The sequence below is a fragment of the Orycteropus afer genome, unplaced genomic scaffold, assembly GCF_000298275.1.
Source record: "Orycteropus afer afer isolate SDZICR_OR568_19922 unplaced genomic scaffold, OryAfe1.0 scaffold00113, whole genome shotgun sequence".
Taxonomy (NCBI): domain Eukaryota; kingdom Metazoa; phylum Chordata; class Mammalia; order Tubulidentata; family Orycteropodidae; genus Orycteropus; species Orycteropus afer.
Genome location: NW_006921700.1, coordinates 7,722,104 through 7,741,061, shown reverse-complemented (window position 1 = coordinate 7,741,061; position 18,958 = coordinate 7,722,104). Strand labels below are relative to the sequence as shown.

General features: G+C 44.0%; 1 protein-coding gene across 1 annotated transcript in view; it reads left to right on the top strand.

The window, feature by feature from the left end:
* Positions 1-18,958, top strand: part of SLC14A2 (solute carrier family 14 member 2) — a 67,919-nt gene that overhangs the window by 36,125 nt on the left and 12,836 nt on the right. The window contains exons 10-12 of the mRNA XM_007943848.2: positions 14,926-15,051; positions 17,110-17,192; positions 18,360-18,519. Of these exons, the coding sequence (XP_007942039.1) occupies positions 14,926-15,051; positions 17,110-17,192; positions 18,360-18,519 (369 nt within the window). The remainder of the gene's footprint in view (positions 1-14,925; positions 15,052-17,109; positions 17,193-18,359; positions 18,520-18,958) is intronic.

Sequence of the window (18,958 nt, the reverse complement as noted above, 5' to 3'; positions counted from 1 at the left end):
CGCCTGAATTCAGTGGTCACAGTGTACCACTGTATGTAGGTTTTGAAAGAAAGTATTCTACTTTCACTGATTTTTAAATAATTTGTGATGTTAATTTTTATTTCTTCTTTGATCCAATGATTATTTCAGAATGTGTTTCTTAATTTCTAGTACTTAACAATATTTTGGTATTTTTCAACTCTCTGTATCTAGATTCATTGGATTATAAACAGAGAATGTGACTTGTAAAAACAATATTTTAAAATTTGATAGATATGTCTTCATAACCAAGTACCTGATTGATTTTGGACATTTTAACAAAAATGTCAATTTTTTTATTGGAAGAAAATGTATATTAAACTAAATTGCCAATTGAACCATTCAGTTCTTCTATGTCCTTATTTATTTTTTGTCTGGAATCTTAATTCTAAAAAAGGTTTATTAAAAATCACACTATAAATATATAGTTTTATTAAGTTTTCTCTAGAAGGTTTGCTTCATATATTTAGCTACTACATTGTTTGATACTATTGATATTTGTGATCATTGATTCTTCTGTCTTTTACTACTACAAAAAGACCCATCTTTATCCTAATTAAAGGATAACCCAAGCAGGGGTTACTATGAGTTGGATCCCACCTGATCACAGTGTGTTTGGTTTTTGGTTTTGGTGTTATCCTAATTAGTGTTTTTCACCTCCTTTCCATTTTATCCAACATTAATGATGCCATAATGTTTTCTTTCTGGTATTTTCTTATCCCTCTGTTTTTAACCTTTACAATTTTCTTTTAACTAATATTTCTTAAAATTAGCATACAGCTATGTTTTATTTTTTTTAACCTAATCTTAGTGTTTCTATGATTTAATAGAATAATTCAGCCTGTTCACATTTCATGTAACAATCAATATGATTATTTTATTTCTTCTAGCTTACTTTTTTTAACTATTTATTTTTCATAGTTACTTTTGCTTTTTAATTTTCCTTATTTTGCAAGTTTCAATAGATTACTTCCTTTTTCTTTCTTCCTTTTGTTAATTTGGAAGTTCTGTTGTTCTTTTCTGTTCCACTAGTGGTTACTGTCCCTTTCCCAGCACTCATGATCAAAAACATATTTCTCTATTATTCTTCCAAGAGGGAGCTCTGGTGGCATATAACCTAAGGCATTTGACTCCTAACCAGAAGGCTGGCAGTTCAAACCCACCAGCCACTCCTCAGAAGGAAGGTTGGTCAATCTACTTCCATAGAGATACCACCTTGGAAACCCAAGGAGGGGGTCGTCATGAGTTGGATCTGACTTGACAGCAGTGAGTTTGGTTTGGTTTTTTGGTATCCTGCCAAGATACCCCATTTCTCCAATGTTCCTCCCCTACCTTGAAGAAATAAAGCCTTTATAATATTTTCACTATCCCCACCCCCCGCCAGTGTACCAGACCTTGAAACTCTTGTACTTCTTCTCTCCAGCCATCTCTTATTCCTAAATTTTGTTTACTATTTTTAATTTTTCACCCCTGCACAAATATGCCTCATCATTTTTCAAGAATCCTTAGTTATCCCCCATATTAACATTCCCAGTAATTTTATCATTGTCCATTTGGAGTTTACTATTTATATTGAACACATTACCTTTTATTATTGGTTCCTCTTTTCATCAAAGGAGTTCTAGTGGTGCTGTGATTAAAGCATTAGACTGCTAAGCTAAGGTTGATGGTTCAAACCCAACAGCCACTCCACAGGAAAAAGATGAGGCAGTCTGCTTCTGTAAAGATTTACAACCTTGGAAGCCCTATGGAGCAGCTCTCCCAGGTCCTATAGTGTTGCTATGAGTTGGAATCAATTCAATCACTGTGCGTTTTCTTTTCTTCATCTTCCCCTGTCTTGCAATCTCTGTTCTGATTCATTTATTATTTATTTAGAACTCTTTCTTGAGTGCTTCTCTCAGATAATATATGAAAGGTTACGGATGACATACTCCCTTTTTGCATGCCCACACAGCTTCTTGCCCCCTATCAGGTGAATAGAATTTTGATTGGGTGTGACATCCTTGAGCTGCAGCCTCTCCTCTCAGTTTTCTGCAGAAAACTGATGTTTTCCACATGTATGTTCATTTCCTGGCTTCCAAGTGTTACAGAAGAGAAGTCTGATGTCAGTCTCATTCTTTTTCCTTTGTAAATAACTTCTTCTTTCTTTCTAAATGACTGTAAGATTTTCTCTCTGTCTTTGGAGTTCTAGAATTCTATCAAGGTACACCTAATTTTGATTCTTTTCTCATCAATCCTGTGTTTTAATCTGCAAATTCAGAGGTTTTTTTCAGTTCAGCAACTTTTTTCTAACATTTATTTGATTATTGCTTTTCTTCCATCTTTTCCTTTTTCTTTATCTCTAACTCCTATTATTCATCATCTCCATTCCAAGTTACTTATATTTTTCTTCACAATTTTTATCATTTGTATGTTTGCTGTGCTTTGATATATTTTTTCCACTTGATCTTCTAGGTCACTGATTCAAGTTCCAGCAGGAACTATTCTTTTCTTCAATTTACCTGTTGAAATGTTTAGTTCAAAAATCAGGTTTTTAATTTCAGAACATCTTCAGGATGAGGACTGAAATTGAATTTCTACATGTGTTTTTATTATTCTTTTTTATTTTTTGTGATTTGGGTGAAAACTTACATTATTCTTTTGTTGTCTGTCTCCTCTTTTCCCAGAAATCAGATTAAGCTTCTGGTAACTTGTGGCCCCAAAGTTTTTTCCATTCCCTTTATTTCCTCACAGATGTGTTGGCTTCCCAGGGCTGCTTGCCAGCTTTCATGAGCCAATCCCCTACAAACTCTCTTGACTTCATTGTGGCTTGACCTCATCCACTCATTCATCCAGAAGACATTGCATGAGGAACTATTAATATGTTACCCAGGCCCAGGGCTTAACAACAAATGAAGAAAGAACCAGACCAGTCCTTGCCTTCAAGGAATTCATTTTATGGACATTTGGTTGGCCAGGTGAGTAGTCTCACCTGAGGTGAAGATGAAGATGCAACCACATAAATTCACAGCATCATTTTTATTGAGTGAGCTATCTGGTTGGGTTAGTCTTCTATTTGGGAAAAGTATCAAGCATGATTTTAAGGGATCCAGGAAGATTTCTATCGCTCTTGTTCCCTATCTTGCTGCCCAAACATTCCTAACCATCTCTTTGGTTTAAGGCTTTAAACTTGTTAAAATGTAAACAGTCCTGGGACAGGAACACAGTAAGCATGATCAATCATTTGCCTCTTAGGTTGAAGAAGTCATTTCTGAGAATAGGTTTGATGAAAGAGTAGGAGAGAGTACAAAGAAAAATGGGTAGCACATCTTCAGAGGGTGTGTTGCAAGGAAGGACATATTAAGATGAGGACAAGATGGGTGAATGAGGATCTGGAGTTCTCTTGCCTTACAGAGAATGATGGTGAAGCTGATTACATAAGTCTTGGAGAAGAGAAGACCTGGCTGAGACCATAGTTGTCTGTAGTCTCTCCTCACGGGAGAGAAGGCTTTTTAGCAATGAAAGTTGCCTGAGAAATTATTGCCCTGTGAGTTGCGTTCCTTGCTCTCACAGTAAGAAAGCAGGGACTAGAAGCTTGTTGGAGATGCTTGCTTTAGATGGGAGGCTAGACCAGATGACCCCTGAGGCTTCTTTCTTCCAGTGCCAAGCTTTTGTGATTCTACGGCCCTGAGAACCTATAGAGTAATAAGGAGGAGGTATCACTGAATTGGTAAAAAGTTAAGAATGTGGACACCATATGTGCCAAAAATAAATGGTTGCTCCCTTTAGAGCTCTTCCCAGAGCTTCCAGTTAGCCATTTGCTTAGTTTATCAAACTACTTAACATGGTTGCTTATGTGGACACAAGCTGGGGGGCCAACATCACTCCAGTTCTTGACTTTCACCTTTCTGTCTCGCTCCCCACTGAGGCGGCTCTTCTTCTGGTCCATGGTCTAAGATATGCCCTTGGAAATTCAATCTTCTGCATCTGTACTTGTGGTTGCATCAAACAGCCAGTGTGCATGCCTCCTGTATGGGACTGGGCTTTGTTTTCTCCGATTGTAAATGTCTCAAGGGCCTGAGGACCACTATAAACTAAAACCAGAGAGAGTAGGGGGTTGGCAGCTTCAATGCAGGCATGACTTCTACTCAATAAACCACAATCTCATTTGACAACTTTAGAGGTATTCACATTTTATGTGAGATTTTCAAAGTTCTTGGCTATTCCTTTCTCTTAACCACTCAGAGTAGGTAGAAGAATCCACAGGGAATGCTATTGCCCTTGTTGTTGTTGTTAAGTGCCGTCGAGTCGTTTCCGACTCATAGCGACCCCATGCACAGCAGAACGAAACACTGCCCGATCCCACACCAGCCCCACAATCCCTGCTATACTCGAGCCCATCATCGCAGCCACTGTATCAATCCATCTCGTTGAAGGCCTCCCCCTCTTTCGTCGACCCTCCACCCTACCAAGCATGACATCCTTCTCCAGGGAATGGTCCCTTCTTACAACATGACCAAAATAGGTGAGACGCTATTGCCCTTAGTGGAACTAAAAATTCCGAGGCCCCATGGAGGAAGTCTGGGGAGCCAGAAAAGTTCTTTTGCCTTCTGTGAATTGACAGATGGGAGCCTCCAGCCCCTTCTACAGCTACAGGTCCTGCTGGGGCAAATGAGCAGCTCTCTGGAGAACCTCTAACTCACTTTGTATTTATTCCACACAGACCATAGCCTTTCCCCTTAAGGAATCCGACTTATCCAATTTTAGCCCCTGGCAGCCAATGCAGGCCTACTCCCACTAAACCACTAAACCTTCAATTGGATTTGTAGCAATACCCTGAGTGTCAGAGTAGAACTGTACTCCATCGGGTTTTCAATGGCTGATTTTTCAGAAGTAAATCACTAGGTCTTTCTTCTGGGGCACATCTGGGTGGTAGACTCAAGCCACCAACCTTTCAATTAGCAGCCAAGCAGGTATCCATTTGCACCACCTGAGGACTCCCTCCTCCCTCTACAAGGTTAGAAAAATAGAGTTGAAGGGAATCTAGAATGTTGTGAAGAAATGAATTGAAGTGAATTCTGATTGAGCCCTCAAGGGAAGAGAGGTCTGTTGGCATAGACAGATTTCTTGGGACCCCTTGGCATCTGAGCTTCAGTCTTCTCTAGTACCTGTTGGGGATCTAATTCAATCTTTGCCTTGTGCTCCCCAGAATGAGAGTTGATTGTCTCATTCTAAGTCTAGCCTGTCTGATAGACATTCACAACACTTCTAAATGGAGGAAGCCATCCAGAAAGTTCATACATGTTCCATGACCCAAATGGAAATGTGGTGCTTAGAAGCAGGAGTGGATTACCCAATAAGCAAGGTTAGCACAGGCTTAGTTGTGCTTACCTACTAATCTGTAGTGAATAATTTCACATCTTTCACCACATCAAAGATTCCGCTTCTAGATATGGCTGGCATCTGCCTCTCTGCCAACCCTATAGCACCTTCCTACAAAATTAAACCATTTTTTCAAATTTAGAGGTGATGTAGTGCCTAAGGCATTTGACTGCTAACCAGAAGGTTAGTGGTTCAAACCCACCAGCCACTCTACAGAAGGAAGACTGGGCAATCTACTTCCGTAAAGATTTACCACCTCAGAAACCCAAAGGGGGTTGCTATGAATCAGAATTGACTCAATGACAGTGAGTTTGTTGGGTGGGTTTTTTTGTTTTGTTTTGTTTTGCTTTTTGGACTGGATTACCCAGTAAACAAGGTAAGCCTGGGCTTCCTCGTGCTTACTTACTAATCTGTAGTGAACAATTTTAGATGCGAAACTATTCAGTACAATTTGGTAAATAAACACAAGTTACCCTGTGCTAACATTGCTTATTGGGTAATCCAGCCCTGCATCTAAGCACCACTGTTCCATTTGGCTCATGGAACATGTGTGACCTTCCTGGATGTCTTCCTCAGGGGTAATTATTTCCTGTCTTTTCAAATAGGTTGCATATTGTTCATGAGTAGCATCTCCCTGGGCTTAAAGGGCTGGAATGAGTGAGACCTCATTCCAAACATGGTGAGACCTCAGTGGAGAGAACAAGAGGACAAGAAGAGAGCATCCAAGATTGAATCAAGCAACCACTAGTTTAGGGACCAGACAAAAGTGAACACTCAAGAGTCATCAGGGGATGGCCACAGGCCCTGAACCAGCAACCAGGGAAAGGCCCCTGTGCTGTGCTGGGAACTGACCTGTTCTCCTCCTCACTCCCCTCCTCTCCCTGGAATGTTGGGCCTCTGGGTTCCTACCACCTCCTTTGTTTTCTTTCTTTCCTGGGAAGGCCCTCCGTGATCAAGACCCTTCTTCAGCAGTTCCAAAACACCTGGCCAGGTGGGAAGGGGCCTTTGACGTCAGTGGGACATTTGTCTACTCAGGTGTAGCTAATTTCCTCAGGGTGAAGTTTTGTTTCTGAGCCTGGGTAGGCCCCTCACAATCAGCCACTGAGTGGGCTTGTGGGGGGTGGGGGAGAAAGGAGGCATGGGGGCTGAAGCATGACCCAACATACTCACAAAGCCAAACAAAACATGTTTGGGTTGGGCCCCCTCCCCAAACTCCAGCCCGTCAGACCCTATGGCTTCCTGGGACTTGGGAGGGCTAGATTCGCTCATATATAAACCTCAGAGTCCCTTCAGAAGGTAGGCTTTCAGAAGGCTCCTTGCTCTGATATGGCCCCATGGTGAGCCCCCAGGAGCCAAGGACACTGGTCAGCAGGAGTCAGAAGGAGGAGAGGTCTGAAAATTTCCACAGAATCAAAAAGATGGCATCTAGTATTGGGCTTTGCAGAAATTTCCATTGAGAAGCTGATGGTGATACTGTTCCTGTCTGTGACTTGCCTGTAAGGGAAAGTAAGGGAGCTTTTTCAGGTTGGGAGGCAAATTGGCCCCCTGAGGAAAGGACACTTAGATAATTGCTTTAAAGGCATATACTGGAGGGAGAAATCTAATGAAGGGAGAAATGGGGAGATAATGCCTGAGGGCAGGCAGGGATGCTGGTAGACTAGTCCCCAGTGCTGTCCCTTTAAAGAAAACCTGCCCAATCAACCTAGGTGAGGAAACCATGGTAGCGGGAGCCAGTCATCCCCTGGGAGTTTAGAACGTAGTCAGTCATTTGACAGGAAGGCCAGAGAGAACTGTATTAAGAGCAGTTGCCCTCTTCTTCTTCCTCCTCCTCCATGGTACCCTTCCTTACCTGGCAGACAGGCACTAGGCATAGGCTTGGGGAAATGCAAGATGAATGTACAGAAAGTAAGCAAGGGGGTGGGATGGAGGGCTCCAGGGAGTAAATGGGTTCAGGTTTAGGGAGAAGTCACAGCACCTGGAATTGAGGACCAGAAACGCCACCTCCATTGGAAAGAAGCCTCTTCCTGAATCCTGAAGGTCTAGATCCCTCCAGCCCTGTGCAGGAAATCAAAAGGAGCCCAGGTAAGAGATCCCAGGGAATAGAAGTGAACCCGGGAGCAGGACCTGGTAGTAGGACCCTAGTCAGTGGGACCATTTGACTTTTCAAAGGAAGAGAAGAAGGAAAGGTTGGTCTTCCCCCTATTAAGCTTCCTCTGGGGAAGACAGTCCGAGATGGAGAGCTTTCCTAAGAATGCCAAAGAAAACTTAGATTTTGGAAGCTTTGAGCTGGAAGGACTCTTAAATATTGATAGTTCTAACCCCTTATTTTGTAGATGAGAAAACCACAGCTTGTTCAGAGATTTGCCCAAGTGATGAAAGATTCAGAACACAAGTCACCTAACTCCCAACCCTGAGCTCTTCTTGTTGACCTGGTGACCTGGCAATAGAGCCAAGCTAATCTATCAGCCCTCAAATCTGTACCACCCCACCTGGCCACTGGGTCAGCCTTCATGTTACTTATGTCATCCTTTCCATAACTCATGGGCCCCACCTTGCATCTCTGGAATCTTATCCTCCCTCACTCTTGACTTCCGTGCTATGACCCACAACTCTGGCATCGGTATATTTCTCTGGTAACCACATTGTGCTAAGCCTGTGGGATGCAGCTGCTGGCTGATAAGGTAGAGGACCTTCTGCCCTGGGTACAGATAGGGACAAGAGCAGCAAGAGAAGAGTGTGAAGATAATTTGTAGAAGTAAGGGGTTAGAACTATCAATATTTAAAGAGTCCTTCCCGCTCGAAGCTTCCAGGATCTAAATTTTCTTTGGAGTTCTTAGGAATGTTCTCCACCCCATGGACCTCTTTGGGTAAAAGCTGATTTTCAGGAAGCTGGACTACATAATTTTTCCCCTTCTGAAAGATGTTATATATGGTTTGGATTTGTTTTGCTTCCCTCAAACAAATTGCAATAAGCTTCAAAATTTGATCTGACAGTTGCATTTTTCTGCAAAATCTTTTTTACCCCTGATACTTGAGTGGTTGGCATTTTCTGAGCATTAGAAAGCAGTAGAAGCATGAATGCTTTGGGATTACCACTCCTTAGAAGAAATGTTTCAGAACAAATCATTCCAGCTCATAACTGTGCTTTCCTTCTCTGAGACACTGGGAGGGAAGTATCACTGGACTCTTGCCTGTTAAAACACGGCTGGTGGCAATCCTTGAGGGCAGGGACCATGCCCCTGAAATGACCCTGAACAACCCCCCCGCATGAAGCTACATGCATCAGGGCCCTTAATAAGGCCTGTTAGAGGAGCAGAGAGCAGCAGGTTCAACACCAGGCAGGCATGCCAGGAGTTACTCAGCTGCTAAGACTTATCACAGGTTGTCTAGGACCAAGCTGCCCAACCCATGTGCCACAGCACACATGCAGCGGTGATAAAAGCAACTCCTTAACCCTCTGAGCAGCCAGAGGGGCCCTGGGGTGTCCAGAGTCCCTGGACCCAGGCCCTCAGACTACACAACATCACCCATTTACTGCATCATGCTGTATAAGTACTATTTCCGTGTGTGCCATGATGGTAGGAGGAAAGTTATAAAAGTCCCCACAAAAGTGAGTGAGTGCTTTTTGTGAACGAAATTTACTCTTGAACTACAGAGCATCCAGCGTCAGCTCCAAACAGCTCAGGGGTTTGAAGCCGGAGAGACGGAACTAGGTAATGGCTCATTAACCAAAACAAATCACATCAAGCAAGATCTTAGTCTTCAATGGCTTATTTTTTTCTCTCTCATTAACTGGGGGCCTCCAGCCATTGTCGCAGGGATTTCTGGCTGTTTGGTCATAGGTGGCCACCTTGGATACTCTTTTATCCAAGTAACGAAACCTCTTCTCTGCACAGGGAATCAGGCACTGCAGTGAAATTTTGAATCAAACTAAGGTGCATTCTGTTTAAAAAGCATTTTTTTTTCCCCTTTACTTCTTTATAACCAGAAGGCTGGTGGTGGTTCAAACCCACCAGCCACTCCTCGGAAGGAAGGTTGGGCAATCTACTTCCGTAGTGATACTGCCTCGGAAACCCGAGGAGGAGTTGCTATAAGTCAGGTCCGACTCAATGGCACATAACAACAATACTTCTTTAATCTTTAAAGGAGCTCTGGTGGCATAGTGCCTAAGGCATCTGACTGCTAACCAGGAGGCTGGTGGTTCAAACTCACCAGCCACTCTACAGAAAGAAAATGGGGCAATCTTCTTCTGTAAAGATTTCAAACTTACTGCTGTTGAGTTGGATCTGACTCACAGTGACCCCCTCCTTGGGTTTGCAAGGCAGTATCACTACAGAAGTAGATTGCCCAGTCTTTCCTCCATCTATAAAGATTTACTGCCTTGGAAACCCAGTGGGGGTGTCAGAATCGACTGAGTGGCAGTGGGTTTGGTTTAATCTTTAAGAAAATAAGAAAAGAAAAATCATAATCTAGAAGGCAAAGCTTCTATTGCAAGAATAATGTATACTTTAGACCAAAGATATTCTGAATACCAGAATATTAATGTGACAGCAAAGTTAATAAAGACAACTCTGAATAGGAAAAAAAAAAAAAAAAGTCAACGCAGGTAGGTGTAAAATGCCAGGAGTGCGCAGAGGATAAGGAACCAGCCAGCCTGGAGCAGAAGGCCTGCTGCCACTAGAGGGGAGTGTCCTCCCTAAGGAGGTGCCTGATTGGGGAGCACTTAGAAATTATTTCCCTGGGCATTTTGCAAGCCCATCTGAGCTCATCTTCTTAACAATATGAGAAAGAAATGGCAAGGTACTACTAATTGGCTAAGCTCTTGCCTACTAACCAAAATGTTAACCAAATCCACCCAAAGGGGCCTCAAAAGCCAGGCCTGGCAATCTGCTTCTGAAAGGTCACAACCTTGAAAACTCTGTGGAACACAGGCCTGTTCCACACACTTGGAGGCGCCGTGAGTCACAGGCGTTTCATGGCAAGGGTTTGTTCTGTTTTGTTTTGTTCTTTAATGATCGCTCTGTCATCATTTTATAGGTTGGGTTTACAAGAGCAGCTCTACAGGGTCTGTGTATTTCTTTCTGTTTATAATTGAGGAGACTGGCAATGGCATAACTTACAAAACACCATGCAGAAATGAGTGGTTCTAGTTCCTGGCTCATGAGTCTTGTTTTCTGTTTTCCCCGCTGTACCACCATGCATCTTATTTCTAGAATGCGTGATGTATACAATAGTCTAGATATTGCCTTTGTCTGTTGTAAAATTGTTCTGAGGGTTTGTCCCAGAGGCAGGTGGTAAATTGCTATCACCTTAGCTGTAAGTATTTTCACAGCCTCCGCAAGTTTGTTATTTTATTTCCAATTTTCTTTGTGCATCTGTTCCAACCTTTTATCCTCAGCTCTTAACAGGCACATCTGGAGGGGCTGCTGCCCTCTCTGGGTGATATGCAGCCAGCATCCCAATTTTGCCCATGATAGACATGGAACCAACAGTGTGTCGGGCCATATTCAGTGCCACCTCCCCAGGTTACCCCAAACAGGAGCAAAAACATTTTTAATGGAAAGAAAGGCACTTTGGATTTTGTTGTTGTTTTGTGGCTGGGACTCTAGGAATACGAAGAAATCTGTGGTCCTGTCCCCTTTCCTGAGCTCTGGGCAGGCAGCAGAGCCTGGGTGTTAATATGAAGAGGAGGAGCTCTGGTAGTGTAGTACCTAAGGCACTTGACTGCTAACCAGAAGTGGTTCAAACCCACCAGCTGCTCCTCAGAAGGAAGACTGGGCAATCTACTTCCATAGAGATACCACCTCAGAAACCCAAGGAGGGGTTGCTATGAGTCGGTCGACTCAACAGCATATAACAACAACAACCACCATTGAAAGGGCCAAGTCAGTTTTGAAAGCATTCAAATGTGACTCATCAATAGTGTGAATATTTGCTGCTATTCCAGGCAGGCCCTGAATCATCCAACTCTAGTGAGCACTAGGAACCTCAAGCAGAGTTGTCAAAACTACATACTCCAGGAATCAGCAAATCCTCCCATTCAGTAGACCTGGGGTGGGCCTAGATATGTGTGTTTTGACCAGCCATTGAGGTGGTCTTGGGCTATTATTTCTCAGACTACAGGCCACACTTGAGAAACCCTGTCCCAAGTGGTAAGAGTGCCCTGCTCTCCCCCATGGTGTGGAAATTTAAGGTTATAAGGCACAGCAGAGGTCAGCTCGTAGCTGATCACAGGTTCAGGACTCAGCTCTTTGTAAATTGTTGTTGTTGTTATGTGCCATCAAGTCAGACCCAACACATAGCAACCCCTCTTTGGGTTTCCGAGGCAGTGTCATTCAGGAAGTAGATTGCCCAACCTTCCTTCTGAGGAGTGGCTGGTGGGTTTGAACCACTTCTGGTTAGCAGTCAAGTGCCTTAGGCACTAAGCTACCAGAGCTTTGTAGATTGGTGCTTCTCAAACTGGAGGTGGGGAAGCTCTTTGAATTGCAGATTCTGATTCAGTCCCAGGAGACCTAAGATTCTGCATTCCAAACAAGCTCCCAGTCGATGCCGGTGCCTCTGAGCTGGACCACACTTTGAGCAGCAAAAACCTGGATAGTGGCTCTCAACCCAAGCTGCTCAGTAGACCCATCCTTTCAATACCGTTAGGAGCTCTGGTGGCATAGTGCCTAAGGCATTTGACTGCTAACCAGAAGGCTGGTGTTCAAACCACCAGCCACTCCTCAGAAGGAAGGTTGGGCAATCCACTTCTGACTGGTGGTACTGATACTGCCTTGGAAACTCAAGGAGGGGTCACCATGAGTAGATTAGGACTCGACAGCAGCGCGTTTTGGGTTCAATACCATTGGTATTAAAATTTGCATTTTAAAAATTGCTCTGGGGCAGAGATCAGGCAGTTTTTAAGGCAGCCGGGATTCTGCAGTGCAGTCAGCATTGACCCTTTCCCCCTTGACTCCCTGCTACACATGGAGGACAAGGCACCAGGTGAAGAACTGAGATGAGCAGTCAACCAAGGGTCCATTCACTCACGCTGCTGGTGCAAGGTCTAGTTAGGCAGTATCTTAGCTTCTTAGTGCTGCTATAATAAAAAGACTACAATTGGGTGGCTTTAACAAACAGATTTTTTTTTCACAGTTTGGAGGCTAGAAGCAGTGACGTCATTAAAAGGGTGAGGACCATACCATCTATCAAATTTTTGTGCAGTGTTTCAGCAGAAATCCATTATTTTTATTAAAATATCCCTGTCGTTGGTTATAAGGAGCTCTGGTGGTGCAGTGCTTAAGGCATTTGACTGCTAATCAGAAGCTTGGTGGTTCAAACCCAGCAGCTGCTCTATAGAAGGAAGTCAGGGCAATCCACTTCCAGAAAGATTTACTGCCTCAGAAACTTAGCAGGGGTCACTATGAGTCGGAGTAGACTCGATGACTGTGAGTTCAGGTTTTTTTCGGTAGTTAGTTATAACCACAAAAATACTTTTCATAAGATCAGCTTAAACCAAAAAAAAAAAAAAACTCATTACTGTCTAGTAGGATCCGTCTCATAGAGACCCTTCCTTGGGTTTCCGAGGCGGTATCACTACAGAAGTAGATTGCTCCATCTTCCTTCCAAGGAGTGGCCGATGGGTTTCAACCGCCAGCCTTCTGGTTAGCAGTCAAATGCCTTAGGCACTATGCCACCACAACTCCCCAAGACCAGCTTAAAAGTATCATGCTAATTTATGTTTTGAACGCTCTAATGAGCTCTGGTTGAAGCTGTCTTAATTACTGTTACAATGACACTTCAAATCACAGGCTTTATTTTTCATCTGCAGGCGCCACAAGTACACACTGTTGTTTTTGTTGCTGCCAGTGTTTTCACACTCGCTGATGTTGTCAAATTTTCTTATGCTTTAGCTATAAAAGCTAAAGTGATTGTTGTTGTTATGTGCTGTCGAGTCAGACCTGACTCATAGCAACCCCTCCTTGGGTTTCCAAGGTGGTATCACTATGGAATTGGATTCCCAACCTATTTGCAAACCCGTATCAACCACTTTTTTAAGAATGAGGTAGGAATTAGAGAAAAAGAAGGAGAAAAATAAAAAAGGCTTCCACTCAGTTACTAATAATGTTATGATTAATAAAATATTATAATTCAAGGTAGAAAGATTTGTTAGTATTCATACAATCTAAGAAGTATTATATTTAAGCAATTTAAAATTGTATTTCTCAGTATGTTTATATCATTCTATGATTAAAATTGACAATATTATTAAGGATTCTGTATGGTCTTGTATGGGAGGAGGGCCACCAGGGGTGGGGGGGAGTGACTCCATGAGTTACCGCACTGGGTTACACCAACCCTATTGACATCTCTGCCTGGAAGTCTAAACTCAAGGGAAGGCTCTCTCTCTGCTCCAGGGGAAATCCTTGTCTCAGCTTCTCTGCCCATGATCTTTGGTTCCTTGGAGATCTCCACAAGATATCTGTCTTCCCCTGTTTGTCCTTGTTTATCTCTGTGCCTAATTGTGCTTTTTCTATCTCTATCTCAAAAGTGATTAGGTTTACAATTAGCCCAAGGGACTGGTAGACCATGTGATCCTCAGTCCATATGACTATGAGACTGGAAGAATTAGATAGTACCCAGCTACCACTGTCAACCACTCAAGAGGGAGCTTGTTGCAGGAGATCCTGGATAGAAAGGGAGAACAATGTGAGACAAAACTCAAAATCTTTAAAAAAAAGGAAAAAGAAAAAGACCAATTTGCTGGTCTGACAGAGCCTGGTGAGACCCCTGAGACTATGGCCCCTAGTCACCCTTCAGATCTGGAACTGAGCTCACTCCTGTGGCTTCCAGGCAAACAGGAGACAGGCATCTGGGGTAAACAGTTACATCAGGTAGATACACTCCTTGGAGAGAAAAATCATGGGGGAGTAGAAGGGCTGTGTATTCACAGGGAGACAGCTCAAGAGGCAGGAGGAGTGCATGGGAGAGAAGGACACAGGCAAGAGGTAACTACAAGGAGGAAGTGGGAAGAGAGCTGTTACATTGTGGAGAATTGTAGTCAATGTCACGAGACAAAATGTGTATGAACTGCTGTGTGGAAAATGAATTTGCTCTGTAAACTTTCACCCAAATCACAATAAATCTTCTTAAAAAAAAAAAAGTGATTAGGTTTAGGGCACACCCTACATTGCTATGGCTTCTTTAACATAAAAAATAAAACCCTGTTCCCAAATGGGATTACATCCACTGGTGTAGGAGTCAGGATTCCAACACCTGTTTGGGGAGACACAATTCAATCCATGTGGGTGGGTCTTAGAAAGAGCAGTTCCAGGTGGGAGGACTCAAGCAGGATGGCGCCCCCATCTCTTGGCACTGGTATAACATGGGTCACTCTGGGAATAGGAAGTGGAAGCGTCCCTAAAGGCTTTATCTACTAACCCGGCTTCAGTCCTCACTGTGCTTTCCTTCCAGCTTCCGTGTGTGATTGTCCTCTGCTCCCTGCTGGGCTCTCTCTGGGCGGGGACAAGAGGGTGGCACTGACCTGTCTCATTTTGCCCCGGCTAGGTGGCAGTGGGGAGCAGCCACCAACGGCAGGGGGCCCTAAGGCCGATGAGGGCTCGGAGGCTGTGCTCCCCAAACCCAGGAGTGTGTTCCACATCGAGTGGTCGTCAATTCGGAGGAGGAGCAAAGGTGTGCACTTCCTCCCCTGGTTTTGGGGGATCGATTTCCTCATCTCTATAATGGGCACAAGGGCAGCACCACTGAGTCAGGATCATTCCTATCACACCTGACCTCAGAGCTCTGACCACAGACAGCTTTCGAGGTGTCTGGACTCCCCTTGGGTGGGGCAGAGTGGAGCTGGGACAGCCAGTGGGCTTCTGTCAGTCTAGACCAAGGGTTCTCAAACCTAGTTTTATGCTACAATCATCCATATCCTATGCCTGGAGACTCTAATTTAATTGATCTCAGAGGTGTCTGGTGGATATCAAGAGTTTTAAAAGCTCTCCATGAGATTCTAATTTGCAGCCAAGTTGAAAACACTGGTCCGGGAGACTAAAGATGAAAAGTTCTCACTTACAGCAGAGATGAGAAGCCATCGTGGGAAGGGGATTAGGAGGGCAGTCATGGCTGAGCAGGGAAGGAAGCCTGAAACTTGGGTATGGGATGGAAAAGAGCATGTTTGCCTCAAAAGGTTAGCAAACCCCCTCCAAACATCTTCTTAGGATAGCGGCTGGGGCAGGGTGGCCAGGGCTTGGAAGCGAGGCGCCCGTGCATGGTGATTGAAGTTGCTGCAATACTGGCGGGCATAGAGGGCCTCCTTCGGAGGACCGGTTCACACACACTGGTGACCGGGTTCCTCCTCTTTTCAAAGCTTACAAAATTAGTTTGTTTCTCCTGCGTAGTGTAAATTCCCAGCCACACTGGTGTTTTCAGGTCTTGCTCCTTCAAAGGTGGGAACACTGTCTTTGATGCGTCCCTTCAGGTATCCTGAGCACTGGTGAAACCCAAGTGAAACAGCCATTTCAGACTGAAAGTCTGTCTTCAGAGCTCAGCCTGCCATTCTTACAGTTGACCACTGGGGGGAACCAGAGCATTAAGACTGAAATTCCAAAGGCCTTAACTACTTTTGTTGTTGGGTGCCTTCTAATACCTAGTAATAATGAAAAATATACTTAAAGCCACATTAAAGGGTTTTCTAGAATTGAAATAGCATGCCAAAATCTGTTTCAAGTGGCTACAAAGGTATCACTTGTCCTAATTTAATGCAACCAGCAGCTGCTGCTAAAATAACTAAAATTCAGACATGCACTCAAACAACAAAACAAAACAAAAGACTGAAACAGCCCGCATTTGTCCAGCTGGAAAGAGTCATGCCAAATTCAGATCTTGCAGGACCTAGGCAGCCTGATACTCTAGGAGCAGGAGGTTGGGGACTCCAGAAAAGTCCAGCTGCTCTTTGTACATCTCCGTGTTCTCCATGGGGCACGGGAGAAAGAGCCCTGGATCAGGGGTCACAGGCAACCCGCTGGTTCCCTGGGCTGCTGTTTTCCTATCGAAAAAATTAAGGGGATGAGCTACATCAGGGATTCTTAACTAAAGGTTGAAGGACCCTAGCTACCCTCCTGGCCCCTGCCATCAAGTCAATTCTGACTCATAGCAACCCTATAGTACAAAGTAGAACTGCTCCGTAGATTTCCAATGCTGAAATCTTTCTGGAAGTAGACTGCCACATCTTGCTCTCAAGAAGCAGCTGGTGCTTTCAAACTGCTGACCTTTCAGTTAGCAGCTAAATGCTTAATCACTGCACCACCAGAACTCGTGGTAGAGCCACTGAACCTCCCTAATTCCTATAAAAGTCCTGTTTATAGGAAAGCCCCCAAAAGGGTCTCTAAGACCAATTAAAGAGAAAAAAAGTGTCTTCCAGCTGCAAGATTCCATGGTTCTGTGGTTCCTGAAGAACACTCATACTCACTGCCATTGAGTCAACTCTGACTCATAGTGACTCCCCAGTGGGTTTCCAAGGCTATAAATCTTTATGGAAGTAGATCGCCCCATTTTTCTTCTGCAGAGCAGCTAGTGCTTTTGAACCACTGACCTTCTGGTTAGCAGCCAGATGCATTATCAACTACACCACCAGAGCTCCTTAAGAAAATACTAAATATTTTCTATTTAGATTTTGGCGAATTCTAGAGGAAGGGGCAGGGCAAAGTTGTCCTAACTGATGATGTGCTTTCTTTGGGACTCTAGTGTTTGGAAAAGGTGACCATCAGGAGAAAGGAACCAAAGACCCATCTCCCTATCAGTACCGGAAGCCCACCCTTGAGCTGCTGGTGAGTATGGCCTGGCCCCACCGGATGCAGTGCCTGGCAGTCTCAGAGCCCGCAGCAGAGTAGGGAGCTGATGCCCAAAACAGCTGTTCTCTGATTTAAGCAAACTTTTCTTGAATTCATATTTTCAGAACAGTAATTATCTGGGATAAAAATGTCTTTTACAGTCTACTTTGTAAAGTTTCACAGTCTTTTTATTGAAATTATTTGTTATCTGTCTTTCTCTAAACTCAGAATTCCAGGATTTAAAAGATAAGCTTGTGCCAATTTTCGGAAGCAGAATCCTGACATGCATAATTTCGTCTCTTTAGGCTTATACACAGTTAAATGTTAAAGACTAGACACGCTGTGGGTGAGAGGAGATACCACACTCTGGATGAAGTGTGGTACTGGGGGAGTAATGATGTTTAAAAAGAGTCTAAAGATCTGTGGTTAAGCCTCCATTCTACCTCTTGACTTTGACCTTTGCAAATGAGAGCCACTCCATGACCAAGTCTTCATCCAGTAACATAATAAAGTTTATTGTCTAGTCATACCTTATGGTGGTTAGTTGCCCATGCTAAATGAGGTTGTTGTTGTTGTTGTTGTTGTTGTTGTTATGTGCCGTCGAGTTGGCCCCGACTCATAGCGACCCCTCCTTGGGTTTCCGAGGCAGTATCACTACGGAAGTAGGATTGCCCAACCTTCCTTCCAAGGAGTGGCTGGTGGGTTTGAACCGCCAGCCTTCTGGTTAGCAGTCAAGTGCTTTAGCCACTATGCTACCAGAGCTCCTGCTAAATGAGGTAGCATGTCAAATAAACAGAAGATGTTCTGATCTATGGAAAAGGAGCCCCAGTGGCACAGTGGTTAAAGAACTTGGCTGCTAACCAAAAGGTCAGTGGTTTGAACCCATCAGTCACCCCACGGGAGAGATGAAGCAGTGTACTTCCATAAAGATTTACAGCTTCAGAAACCCTAGGGGGCCATTCTACTCTGTCCTATAGGGTCACTATGAGTTGGCATCAACTTGGAGGCAACAGATGAATCTATAGAGACGGAGCTAATTAAATAGCAACTCCTAGTGTCTAATGAAAACCACAGCCGGGTCCCTGAGTGAGCACAGATGTCCATTCTTCAGTGGGAGACACACCAAATGTGAGCATTTCTTGCCCATCTCTTGTCCCTGCTCAGGATCTGGACACCATGGAGGAGAGCTCTGAGATCAAGGTGGACACAAACATTTCAAAGACATCGTGGATTCAGAATTCCATGGCTGCCAGTGGGAAGAGGGTCAGCAGAGCCCTCAGTTACATCACCGGAGAGATGAAGGAGTGTGGAGAGGGCCTTAAAGGTACAGGTTTTGTGAGAGAATCCCCTGATCCGACCCTAACCAAGTCACCTCCACTCCTGCCCCAGAAACACGTTGCCACAGCTACCACCAGATTAGTCTGAGTTCTGTTTCCATGGTCTTCCAAAGAAGACAGGGGTATTAGGGTATAAAGTGTGTGAGCTCTCGTTTCCAAAAGCAAGAGCTATGCTCTGAAATATCAAAGCAAAAGATTGCAAAGGAGTATGCTTTAGGAGCTATGGTGGCACAATGCCTAAGGCATTTGACTGCCAACCAGAAAGCTGGCAATTCAAACCCATCAGCAACTCCACAGAAGGAAGATGGGGCAATCTACTTCCATAAAGATTTACTTCCTCAGAAACCCAATGGAGGTCACCATGAGTTGAAATTGACTCAATTGCAGTGAGTTTGGTTTTGGTTTTATGCTTTAGCATTGGGATTC